The sequence below is a fragment of the Coenobita brevimanus genome, chromosome 101 (genome assembly GCF_032717465.1).
Source record: "Coenobita brevimanus isolate Jiangsu-jjx chromosome 101, ASM3271746v2, whole genome shotgun sequence".
Taxonomy (NCBI): Eukaryota; Metazoa; Arthropoda; class Malacostraca; order Decapoda; family Coenobitidae; genus Coenobita; species Coenobita brevimanus.
In genome coordinates, this window is record NC_137054.1 from 6,678,630 (window position 1) to 6,692,028 (window position 13,399).

At 41.2% G+C, this 13,399-nt stretch overlaps 1 protein-coding gene across 1 annotated transcript in view; it reads left to right on the forward strand.

Moving 5' to 3' along the window:
- The window catches only part of LOC145414905 (protocadherin-like wing polarity protein stan), a 110,507-nt gene extending 102,205 nt beyond the window's left edge, over positions 1-8,302 (forward strand). Inside the window, exons 28-32 of the mRNA XM_080284320.1 lie at positions 3,814-4,020; positions 5,657-5,790; positions 5,993-6,383; positions 7,037-7,214; positions 8,096-8,302. Of these exons, the coding sequence (XP_080140446.1) occupies positions 3,814-4,020; positions 5,657-5,790; positions 5,993-6,383; positions 7,037-7,214; positions 8,096-8,123 (938 nt within the window). The 3' untranslated portion in view covers positions 8,124-8,302. The remainder of the gene's footprint in view (positions 1-3,813; positions 4,021-5,656; positions 5,791-5,992; positions 6,384-7,036; positions 7,215-8,095) is intronic.
- Positions 8,303-13,399: the final 5,097 nt, after the last annotated feature.

Consider the following 13,399-nt stretch of genomic DNA (forward strand, 5'->3'; position numbering starts at 1 on the left):
ATGACAGTTGGCTGCAGAAAGTGAGAAGTGTGAACATTATAGGTAGGGTTGCAAGAGGCAGACCGAAAAAGACCTGGGTCAGAGTCATAGAGTGTGACCTCAGGGATAAGAGACTGAATTGCCGGAGGTCAAGTAGCATGGAGAGCCACCATTAGGTGACCAAGGCTGGTGCATGCATGTATGTTGGAGCCTTTATCAACAGAACAATATGCATGATGAAACAAAGCAATATGCATGATTGATTAATGCCTTTAGAAACATAAATGTAGACATAAATATAATCCTCATCCTAATTCTCACCTAAATGGTGGGGATAGATGTGATTCATCATCATCATCATCATCATCATCGTCCGGACCTCCACCCTAGGGTGAGGAGTAGCATGTCCAGACTGCCTAAGTCTGCCCAGTCCAGTGGGCCACACTTGCATTCAGTCATCATTCAAGTCCCCAGGAATCCTGGCTCTATCTGATACGCCAAAAACACCACATTCTTTAGCTTCACATAAACGTATCCGATATAGTCAGTCTGGACACTCCCACGTTAAAAGGGGTGCCAAATCCCTGATTGTGCACTTCTTCTCACAACATTCATCCAACCAGCTCGATCTCTTGTCAGTCCCCTAGCCTTACCAACTTGCATACCTCTCTTCCTCACACACTTATCCACCATATCCTTCCACCTTCTTGGTCTACCGCGCTTCCTTCCTCCTCCAGATTCGCTTAGATATACCTTTTTCACCACTCCATTATTATCCATTCTCTCCACATGACCGTACCATCTCAGTACACTATTCGATTCTTGTGTCCACTGACTTCCTCACTCCACATCTTTCACAAATCACATTATTTCATATGCTATCCACCCTCTGTACTCAGCATAGATTCCTCAGCAGTCCCATCTCCACTGCTGTCACTCTTGACTTCACATTTTCATGCCACACCATAGTCTCACATCCATATGTTAGTTGGCACTAACACTCCTTCATGTAAGTCTCATGCAGCTGCAACACTCAAGCCTCTTTTTCTTATCAAGGCCTTCATAGCACCAGCTACTTTCCTTCCTTGTATCACTCTACTTTCCACTTCTTTTGCACATTTTCCTCTCTTTTCTATCGCTGTACCCAGATATTTGAACTCTCTCACCAATTCCAGTCTGTCCCCATTCACTGTAACATCACACTGGGATTCACCTCCTCTCTCAATAACCATCACTTTAGTCTTTTCTACATTTACTCTCACGGCACAACGCTCACAGACATTAGCAAAACTCAACACTAGTCTACCAAGTTCTTGTGTGGTGTTTCCAAGTAGTACTGCATCGTCAGCATACAACAAATTTGAGATATTCCATCCATCACCATTCATTACCAACACCATCCCTCTCTCCTTTACTCGCGTTTTTACTTCTCTCATCACCTCATCCATATATATATTGAACAACCATGGGGACATCACACAACTTTGTTCCATGCCTACACCAATCGTGAACCATTCACTTAGATGCCCATTTACCCTTACACGTGATTCATTACCTTTATAAAAACTCTTAACGGCACCTAGCAGCTTACCATCTATGCTGTACATGCGCAAAACCTTCGACAATCCTTCTCTGTCTACTTTGTCGTATGCATTTAACAGATCCTTGAATGCCACAAACACCTTATGGCCCTTCTCACAAGCCATCTCCACTCTCTGTCTTACCACAGATATTTGATCCACACATCCTCTACCACTCCTGAAGCCACCCTGTTTATCACTCACTAGGACCTCTGATATTTCCTATACATTCTGTATAATAATTCTTCCATATACCTTTCCTGCCACACTCAGTAAACTTATGCCATGATAATTCTTGCACTGATTTCACTCATCTTTATTTTCATACAGGAGTACAATCACAGCCTTTTTCCACTCTGCTGGCATAGTTTCATTTATCCATGCCTTTTTACATATCTCCAACAAGCACTTCATTCCGCTCTCTCCACTAGCCTTAATCATCTCTGCATACCTCATAAACCCCAGCTGCTTTCCCATTTTTCAGCCGCATCACGGCATTCTTCACCTGTGTGAGTGTGACATTTCCTGGCACTGCATTCCTTCTCTGCACACCCCCAAATCCAATCATGTTTGCAGCCACTCTGCTCTCTCTATGCGCATTCATCCGGCTTTCAAAATTTTCTTTCCATCTGATCCCTACTTCATCCCCAAGGGTTAATATTCTACCACTTACCTCCTTCACACTTTCACATTTCTTTCCACCGTCACTTCTGCATTTCCGCACCTCTTTCCGGAATAACTTCCTATTTTCAGAGTACAGTAATTTACATTCATTTTTCTTCCTGGATCATCATTTACCTCCATCTTTTTCCTCTTCTGTTGTCTCTTTACATGTTTCTTAAGTATATTCAGTTCTTATTTCAATTGAACCCCTGTCCTGTAACCACTCTAGCTACTTCTTCCTCTTTTCCTCCACTGCTTTCTTAACTTCTTCATCCCACCATGCCGTACCTTTCTTCTTTGTTGTTACTCTTGCCACACCACACACTGCTTTTGCATTCATAACTAAGCACTCCTTATATGCATTCCACAGGCTGTCCACATTCATTTCATTCCAATTCTCTGATTCTAACTCCTCCCCTACTTTGATCCTATACCCATCTGCCATTTCTTTGATCCTCAGCTTCTCAATTTTCAGTCTTTCTCCTTGACTCCTCCTTTCTCTCCTGGTCCATCTCACTCCCCTCAGCTTGATCTTGCATACCACAATCATATGATCTGACAGACCTCCAGATCGTCCTCTCACGGCCCTCATATCAGCAACCTTTCCCAGCATCTACCTCTCTACGAGCACGTAATCAGTCAGGCTCTTTTCAACACGATCCCTGTTCCCTCTATACCATGTATATTTATGTGTATCTTTATGCTTGAAATACGAGTTACAAATGCACAACCTCCTTTCCTGACACGTATCCTTCAGTCACTTCCCATTATCATTTTCTCCTGGTACTCCATTATAACCCATTATGTCATCCTCAGAACCAGTGCCTACTGTTCCATTCATATCGCCCATTACAATCACTTTTATAGCTCCTGGGCATTTCTCCCACAACTTCATCCAGCTCATCCCAAAACCTGTCTTTCTCTCACTTCTGTCATCACATGGTGAATGCTCTACTATCACATCCACTTCACCTTCTCAAACTTGAATGTGACATTCATACATCTCGAACTGACACATTTGTAAGTTCTCATTCCACTCTACAACACCTCATTCATCAACAGAGAAACTCCTTCCTTGCATTTGCCTCACCCATTCAAGCCTGATCTTGCACATTTCACACCCTTCCACTCCTCCAATTCACACCCTTTCGTCTTCGTTTCACACAATGCCATCACGGCATATCTCACACGCTTGAACACATTCACCACTTCCACCTTCTTGCTTTCCTCATACACACCTCTCACATTCCACATGGCCATACGAATCTGCCCATTTGGTTGGGGCCCTGAGCAGGTACTGGGCCATCCAAGGCTCTCCAAAACATTTGCCATGATTGTGATTTTAGATAGGGGAATCTGGGGGACATTTAACCTGACCATAAACCCTGGTTATATGGTTACCACCTAGCATAGTAAATGGTTTCCTGGGTACAGGAAACCATTTGGCTTGCCACTCAGTGTAGAGGCTAGATGGCATCCCCATGTTAAAAAAAAAAATTCTTTGACATGTTGAGTCAGTTAATATATCATCAGCATATTTACATATGAGATGATATGTATATACTGTACTCATATTTTTTTTTGCCCACAGTTCCACCAAAGCCGTCCAGCTATCTACCTAACATCTATGACCTGGATACAACTGCAGAGGCCCTTCCCACACCCACCCCACCGGGCATGATGACCAGTCAAGGAAGGGAGGGAGTGACTGGCTCCCCTCTTCTGCACAACATCCGCCCACTTTACGCCACACATTGGTCTTCTCAACTCCCACCAGCTTACCCTGGCATTATCAAAGGTCTGTAGCACTTTGAAAGGTAAAGGTCTTTTTACAGGAGAATGTTTTTTGAAAATGTATATTTTTATAAGTTTTACTGTCAGTACACAACACCCCTGTCATTACATGACAGAGAGGCACAACACACCTAGGCACATAAAACAGTCACCACAGAAACATTAACAAACTACAATAGCATCCTACTTCCAGACATTCGAACACCAGCAATGAAAAAACATCAACATGCTCACGTCATATGCATGGCAATACAACACCTTTGTCAGAAAACTTTATTACAAGCTCACCCTCCTGACATCCACTCATCAGAGTTCATCTGGCTAGGCTTAGAGCAGCACATCACCCAGCCCTCCTCAGCTAATGGCATAGATTTGGAATGGGTAAAATCACAAAAGACATGTTCCCAGCTTGTAGAATAGTCCCACACAGCATAACACCATAATGGAGCACTGCCCAGCACATGCCACAGTAAGACACAGACACAGCATAAACAGTGCAGGGAACCTATAGAACAACCCCATAGGGGCAGTTGCAAACCTGCAGTTGATGGGTCTGCTCAGTTAGGTGAGACCGGGGTTGAGCAATGACAACAGCAACAGTTGTGTAATAGATGGTGGTGACCATCATCCACTCATTTGATGCAGTGCTGTGTACCTCTTTTGTGGCTGCCCTCCTCTCATCCTATTTCTCCCATCCTTCCCTTCACTTTTTATTTTTTAAAGTCTCACTTCAGCTATTTCCTTACACTATTTTTATCTAGAGTGAAAGTAGCAAAAACCCATAGTCCAAAAGCCCAGTAGTTGGCCTTGCACAACACTAACAGGCAGGAAACTCAGTAATATGTACACAATCCAAGTCCAGGTTATTACTGCACATACACAGTACAACACAACACAACAATCATCTTTTTCCTGGGGCATGCTGGACTAACAAATCTTGGATGACAGGTGGTGTAAGTGAAGAAGAACTGTAGTCAGACCCAGTGCTCTAGGTATAGGTACCCTTGGAAACCATTCAGAATGCTGGATGGTAACCATATAACCAAATGATTGGATTATGTGGAGCCTACTGTGGTTCCCCTGTCAACTGGGTGGAAAAAATACAAATGTGGTGTCCATTACGGAACCAATCTTTCACATTCTTCCCTGCACCTTGCTGTGATGAGGCACTGTCTGTCACAAGGAAGCATCAGTTCACTGCACAGGATTACCCTGCAAGGGCAGTTGCATGCCTGTGGTTGGTGGGTCTGCTCAGCAACAGTCTGAGGTTATTGAACAACAACGTACCATAATAAAGCCATCGCTACGGGAAAGTTTCAAGCAATTCTTGCCTCCAGAAGTGTTGTTTTTACTTGATATACAAACTTCCAGAATTTTTCAAGGCATTTGTTTAAGAAAGATTTTAGGCAGTCCCTTCCATCTGAACACAAAAGATTTTCAGCAGTAATTAGGGTCAAATGCATGCCAGAATTATAGATTATTATTATTATTATTATTATTATTACTATTATTATTATTATTATTATTATATTATTATTATTGCTGCTGCTGTTGTTGTTGTTGTTGATAATAGTTTTAGTATGATTTAAATGGAGTTTAGTTTCACATGTATTGAATTCTGCTTGCTTTTTCATCTCCAGAGCATAACATGACATCCCCACTGTGGGCAAGTGAACGGCTGTCCACCACCACAGCCTCAGACAATGAGATGCCTGACAAGCCTGACAATTTGCGTGTGGAATCCAGACCAACCCTCTCACGCTATATGGACCAGGTAAGTCATACTGCCTGGTAGATCAGAGTGAAAGCACAGTACAGTATTATGCCTGTTTTGTGCTTGTTTTTGTTGATATGTTAGCTAAACAGTGAAACATCCTAGAACGATGAAACACTAATAAGATCGAAAAGTATCATCTAGCTGCAGACTAGTGCTTCCTCACCAAATCTACCTCTTTCAATTGGTCACTGCCCCATAGGCACGCTCTCGGGGCTCCCCAGCTGACAACCAGTTTGGGACCTACTCTCCTGGGACGAAGCACCGCAGCTCACCAGATACACGGAAATTCTCTACCTTGGACTCCAAACGTTATTCACCAGATAACAGAAGGTACTCACCAGACCCATCCCACGTCCCCACTCAGGATTCCAAGCGCTTCTCACCAGACCCCTCCCAGCTACACTCTCACAGTTACTCCCAGCGAATATCCCCAGAAAACTTAGTAGTACGAGCAGAGTCCCGATCTAGCGTGGAGAGTGGAGACAGAAAGCGGTATTCACCACCGAACCCATTCCACCATCACCATCATCACCAGCAAGTTGTCTACACACCTCAGAGCCAAAAGCGATTTCTCCATAACTTAGAAGAAGGTAGTGTGTCCAGAGCTTATAATCTGCATGCAAGTTGCATCACCTGTATTTTGCATATTTACATAGATTACTTTTCCCAGCTTTGCATTGGGCTTTATATTTACCTTTAGAAAAATAATGTACTGTGCTTACAACTAAGTGCATTACATTCCTATCCACTTTTATATCTGTTCTTACCTGTTTTTACCATTGATTGATTGAAATATTTCATTCAAGCATTTGATTGTACATTATCATAAATGTTAAAACACTCAGATAAAGTAGCATTACAATATATATATATATATATATTTTTTTTATACACACACACACACACACACACACACACATTGGATTGTTTGTGTCCAGCTTATAATTAGAGTCATAACCATTGTGGCTCCTGATTCATGGTGTTTTACTGTACAGTATAGTGTACAGGGTACTGTGTATCTTGCAGAAAGAATGATATAGCACACCATGAAATTTGGTACTGTAATTTGATTTCTCTACTTACTCAGAGAGTACCATGTCAAAATTGTTAAATCCTAACCCTATCTGACAGTAGAATAGAACTACAGTAAAATAAAAATGGTAAAATCTGAAAACGTTACTGTGTCCATGGGTGGGGTGGGTGTGATGCTGTCTCTGTGCTCACCAACTTCACCCACCAACAGACCCGAGTCCTGAGGCTCTGCCAGCACCCATGGTTGGGGGTGACCAAATGATGGAAGTAAACAACCTCAACATCTCCCCCTCTGAGCTCCCTCCACCTTCGCCTCCTCCTTCCCTTCCTGCCTCTCTGGTGGCCACCCACAAGATCTCCGCTATTACCCTTGGGATCTCTGACTCTGAGTAAGATTGCTGGTGTTGGTAGATTAGGTGCAGTCGAGCTACTTTCAATTCACCCATGGTAATTACAGTGAATAAACACGTTACAGTTAATATTAACTAACATAAGGTAGTAAAAATGTAGGCATGGTATATTTTCAGACAGAATTTATTACCTTTGAAAAATTAAACAAAAAATGTCATTCATTATCAAGACACTCTTTTGCATTTATAATTAAAATATATTTTGTCTTCCTTGCCATCCATAGGGATAATTAAGGTAAATTTGGTAAGGAAAATATCATATATATCAAAGGTTATCTCATCTAAAGTTATACATTTTTTATTGCTATATGATCTTGCTTGAGCACATTTTGTATATCATTTAAATGAGTAAGCCTTTCGATATTAGACGCATAGAAAATATAAAAATCTTAGTAGACAAAAATAAGATACCTTGTAGACCAGAAAAATAATACAGTACTACCAAAATTCTTTAGTTTTGCATAATGGAGCTTTAGCACTCATCAAATACTTTGCTGGGGGTTGGGGGGGGGGGGAACAGGTTTAGCTGTAGTTACCTTTGTTTTGTGTTCAGAGGCTCAGTGCTTACAGTACTTAGTTATCCAAGAATAGCATTAGGAATTCCAGCATTCTTTTAGAGCCATACTGTCTGCTGTTTCTGTACTTATATCTTTCTAAAAAGCATGATTTAGCCACATCACTTGCAAATGCGCTTCACAGTCATACCTTATCCTATTGTTATTTTTTTTGCAAAGCACTTATATTGGTACCTGAATACTGTCATGCTTTATTCTCATTTAGTTACCATAACTGAGTTATTTATGAACTATATAAAGTTTACTGAGTTGATATACCATTCTGAAGCTTGTGTTGCCTTGCAGTAGAGACAGTACAGAAACCACTGTCTGACACTCGCACCAGGGCAGGTTCCAGGCAAGGTCAGAATGAGTGACAGCTTCATGGATTGTAAAATGCTGCCCCAGTGAACCGAGAGGTGATTGTCACCAATGCCCCAGTCCAAGAAAAGAGTGTGAGCAAGTTTCTGCATAAATATGTGCCATGTTCCAGAACTTTGAATTTGGACAATATTTCTGAGGAAAGGACACAGTGGAGACAGGTGTTGCCTTTTTTTTCCTCCCCTCCCCCCAGACTGTGTATTGTGTTTCAAAGATATCAACTGAAAATATAATAAAATCCTTAAGCTGCAGTGTAATAGAAAGCTTAACACTGAATTCACATGAACCATGAACAGTTATACAGTTTTAGTTCATCTGAATAGCAGTGATGGTACATGTTACAGCATACTGTACTGCAAAGTCTGAAATGAAGTTATCAGCTGTATTTTTGGCATGGTGGTATCCATGAAACTTGGACACCCAGCATATGTTGTGGTGGTCACGAGTGGACATCAGAGATGTGACCACAGTGCAACATTAGCAAGTCTGATTGTGAATATGAAGTTTCATTGTTCAGTACATTATTCAGAGACATTTAATTATTCCTTGAGAAAAAAGAGTTAGCAAAAATTTCAATGAATGTAGCCAAGTATCATGTAAAATTGCTTTGCACCAAGAAAGACACATCTAGAAGCATTTGTAGTTCAAGGGGAATACTTTGCCTGTAATTCTACATCAGCTGTACACTATCTGCAAGTTGGGAATTTCTGATTGTTAGGTAATTATCAATGACTTAAAGATGCAGTTAATGGTAAACTGTCACGTCTACACCCTGACTTAAAACTGTGTTACTTCTTGTGTAAATCTGATCAGAAACATTCAACATGTACCATACCTTAAACTGAACATATTTTGTAATATGTTACATATGTTACAATTTTGTAAATTTATATGTATATAAAGCTGCATTTGTTATTTATGAAATCAAGCTGTGTTATAGCCTCATTCCAAATGCTTGTGATGTTACAGTTCTGAAGTATAAGAGATACCGAGTTTTTCATGTTAAAGTAGATGTTGATCTCACTTGTGGCCATATGTTCATGGATGCTTGTAGTGTAAGTGGTATGCTTCACACAGTCCCACCATTTGTCATCACTCCAGTGAAGGGTCTCATATTGAGAGAATTTACTTGTGCAATATTGTCTGATGTGGTGTGGACAGTTTTAAAAGGCAAGGGTAGAGCAGTGATGTGTAAACAGTTTATTTTATTGTAGGAAGAGTTCCCGATTTTAAAATGTTTTGATACCACAATCACTACATACATGCCAAGTCAGAATACTGATGCTCTAAAGTCACTGAATTTGAAGCATAATGGGGCTTTCCCTATGTTAGAATGATGATGAGTGTAGGAGTGACCCTTGTGTTTTGGCAAGCTGCTGTCTAGTTGAATGTTGTATTATATTTTTTCCAGTACAAAAAATATTTTTATGTACATATAAATGTAAATATATTAAACCCAAATTCCGAAACCTACCATGTTTATTGTGATCCTGTTCATCCATCCATCCATCATCTAATCCTACGTTGCCCCATGAGGAGCATAGGAGCCCGGGGCTAGGAAAGTTGGTCCTGGCATTTAAGATGAGTGATCTTGTTTCACAAACAAATTCATAAGATCCATAGAGGCAGATGTTTTAACGTTTCTTCTTAAGGTCACCATAAGGGTGCCACCGCTACAGTCCTCATACAAAGGTTGGCTTTTTCTTATGTGCTAACATTTCTCCCACCATCTTAGGGTGGCAATAAGCTAAGGGTAAGGAGGGAACTCACATGTTTGGGGGAAATTTTCCCCACTCAGCTGAAGATCTCTTTGGCCACTCATGATGCAGGTTACATCTCTCCTTAAAAGCTTCAGCCAGTTATTGTGTACCTGACCTGATAAACTAAATTTATGTAGTCCAACCTAATTTCAACCAAGGCCAGAGGTTCTCAAGCTGTTCTTGGTCATTTCCCACTTTTTCCAGAAAAATTCCGATGATTCCCCCTTAACTCCAAAGGCGGGGGTGGAATTTCATCCTCCCCCCCCCTCTGGGAGATATTTAAAATATCTCATATCTATCAATTGCCAGATGCCTTAATCCCGTAAGGGGTGGCCACAATCGCCTCCATGTCACCGTCCCCTGACATTTCACTGCCTTGCTCCCAAATTGCACCCCCCTCTCTCATTTACCTCACAATTCCATTGCCACCTCACTCACATACACTCTTCTTGTTAGTCTTTTGCTCTTCATCCTGCACATATGTCCAAACCACCTCAGTGTATTTCTCCTAATGCTCTATCACATCTACATCCACACTACAATGCTGTTTCGCATCCTTATTTGTCAGTCTGTCTCTCCTTGTAACTCCACATGCTCCTCTCAAATAACTCATTTCCACTGCTCTCACTCTGGACTTGTGTCTTTCCAACAAGGTCCACGCTTCACTTCCATATAGTAGAGTTGGTATCACAATACTGTCATGCAGCGACTTTTTTACTTCCATGCTCACTTCCCTGCTTCTTATCACTGATTTCAAAGAACCAGCAACCTTTCTTCCTTGTTGTGCCATTTCAAGCACTTCACCCTCCCAACTTACGTCCTTTCTCATCACACTACCCATTTCCTCTGATAGAAAACTCTTAGTTCATCATCCACCCGCACTGCAGTCTTTTAGCCCCCTCATACATACTCCTCACGGCATTTGGCAATGTCCCATTTACCCCATATATTCTTAATATTTTCCACATTCCTTGTTGATCCACCATGTCATATGCTTTCTCCAAATCCATGAAGGCCGTATACAACTTCCTTCTCTCAAAATTTTTCCACAAAAGACCTAAGAATCAGTATCTGATCTACACAACCAATTCCCATCCTAAAGCCTCCCTGTTCTAAGTGTTCTTCTCCAACTAATCCCTCTGTTGTTTCCCAACCTCTGTCAATAAGTATCCTACCATATACTTTTCCACACCTCTTTTTCTCCTTTTCCCTTGTATTCTCTTATTTTAAATAACTAAATTTTAAAGTTACTTTTAAAATGTAATGGCATAAAATTTAATGGTATTTTGGAGATTTTTTTATGTTCTGGGAATATAAAAAATTTTGAACTATGTAGCATACCAAAACTTTTTCCTTACTCTTGAAAGGCAAAATTAAAGGCCAAAAAGCTTTTGACCCTAAATCAAATGTATCCATCATATAAATGGCTTTTTTGGCCATTTTGGCTTTTTTTTTTTTTTTTTTTTTTTTTTAATTCATCCCCGTTATCATTTTCCTATCAAGTGCCGATTAGGTAATTCCAAGGTAATTCGTCGCACCGAGGATTAACTGCGTAATGTGTATAAGCAGAAGGATTAATTGTAAGGAAAAGGTCAAGTACAGTATAGTATGTTGTAACCACAAGCTGCTTTAGGTCATTAAGGATAGAAAAGGCGTAGACTTGTTTCGTTGACCAGCGAAAGGAAAGGATAGCCAAAGGTGGTTGTGAACACTGAAACAACCTAGAACTGTGGAGATTTCAGAGAAAGGAGAAACTGATGTGTTCCGTCTTAGAAGTCAGTAGAATTATAGGATAAGTACACAGTACAGGTGAATGTAGGGAAGAACAAAGTGATGGTCTTTGAGAGAGATGAAGTCAGTGAATGTACAGCGAGGTTGGATGGTGAGGAATTGGAAAATGTGAGTACGTGAGTACGTTGGGTAGTGTGATGAGTAAGGATGGAGGTTTGGAGGGTGAAGTGCTTGAAAGGGTACAGCAGGGAAGAAAGGTTGCTGGTTCCTTGAAAGCAGTGATAAGAAACAGGGAAGTGAGCATGGAAGTAAAAAAGTTACTACATGACAGTATTGTGATACCAACTCAAACGTATGGAAGTGAAGCTTGGACGTTGTTGGAAGGACACAAGTCAATAGTAAGAGCAGTGGAAATGGGTTATTTAAGAGGAGCCTGTGGAGTCACATGGAGAGACAGGCTGACAAATGAGGATATAAAGGAGCGTTGTGGTGTGGATGTGATGGGAAGCGTTAGGAGGAATACACTGAGGTGGTTTGGTCATGTGGAGAGGATGGAGGGTGAAAGACTGACGAAGAGAGTGTATGTGAGTGAGGTGGAGGGGTGGAGAGGGAGGGGGAGGCCGAGGATGAGGTGGAGGGATGGGTGGAGAGGTATATGAGAGGGGGGTTTGAGTTGGGAGCGGGGCAGTGAAATGGTGGGGGACAGGGAGACGTGGAGGTGATTTGTTTGTGGCCACCCCGAACGGGATTGAGGCGTCTGGCAATAGATAGATAGACAGATATATTCCGTCAATGACAAGAAAGATGAAACCAGAGAGTTGAGAATGCAGAAGACAAGTTCTGGAACAAAAAGGCAAAATATGTTGTAGGATATACATACCAAACAGCCACCATTGGCACTGAAGTAAAAGTAGAGAAGTAGAAAGGTACAGAGAAGAGTTTATCACTCGCTACAAACAGCTGTCTCAGTGAAGAAAAGGTGAAGTTTAGACGATAGGAAGTGTTCAACAAAGAGAAAATTAGAGGAAAGGCCACGACTGTCGAAGAAATGAAGAAAGTTAGACAGTGGTTCCACGTAGTGACCCTATAGAAAGAGAGACTAGACAGCCAACACTCCAACATTCTCTGCTGTTCGCTGACTGGTCGGCCTACATGGCGCCATTTTTGTGCAAGCGCCTCATTGTCCGAGTGCTGGCTGACTGCATATTCGTCTAAAAATACATCTCATCACCTACTGTGATACACGATATTGGTTGACAATATAAAATGCCACTTTAATTATAGTATAGTTTGTTAATTTGAGCTGCTATAAGATTTTCGTTTTAATATTTATCTTTACATATGGATTTTTACTTCAAAGCACACGTAAATACAGAAACAATGGGCGATTTGTAATGTTGACAAACCAGATTGTTGGTAGCAGCAAAATAGACATTTTCCAGTGACTACAGAAATCACGTTGTTTTGTTTACAACGATATTGGACGGCAAACTCCTCGCAATAGTGGCTGTCTAGACACGGTTGTTAGAGATGGAACTGTTAGATATATGCAGACATCTGGATCAACGCCACGAAGATATGTACAGGAACAATATACAGTGTTTGGGGCTGGATCCTTATACCTTATATCTAGCGAGAAGTTCACCAGTTTCAAGGATTGGGGACCTAAACCAGATCTCAGATATGGCGAGCTGTGTCACTATTTGGTGAACATCCTGTCAAAGTTCACCGGGGCATC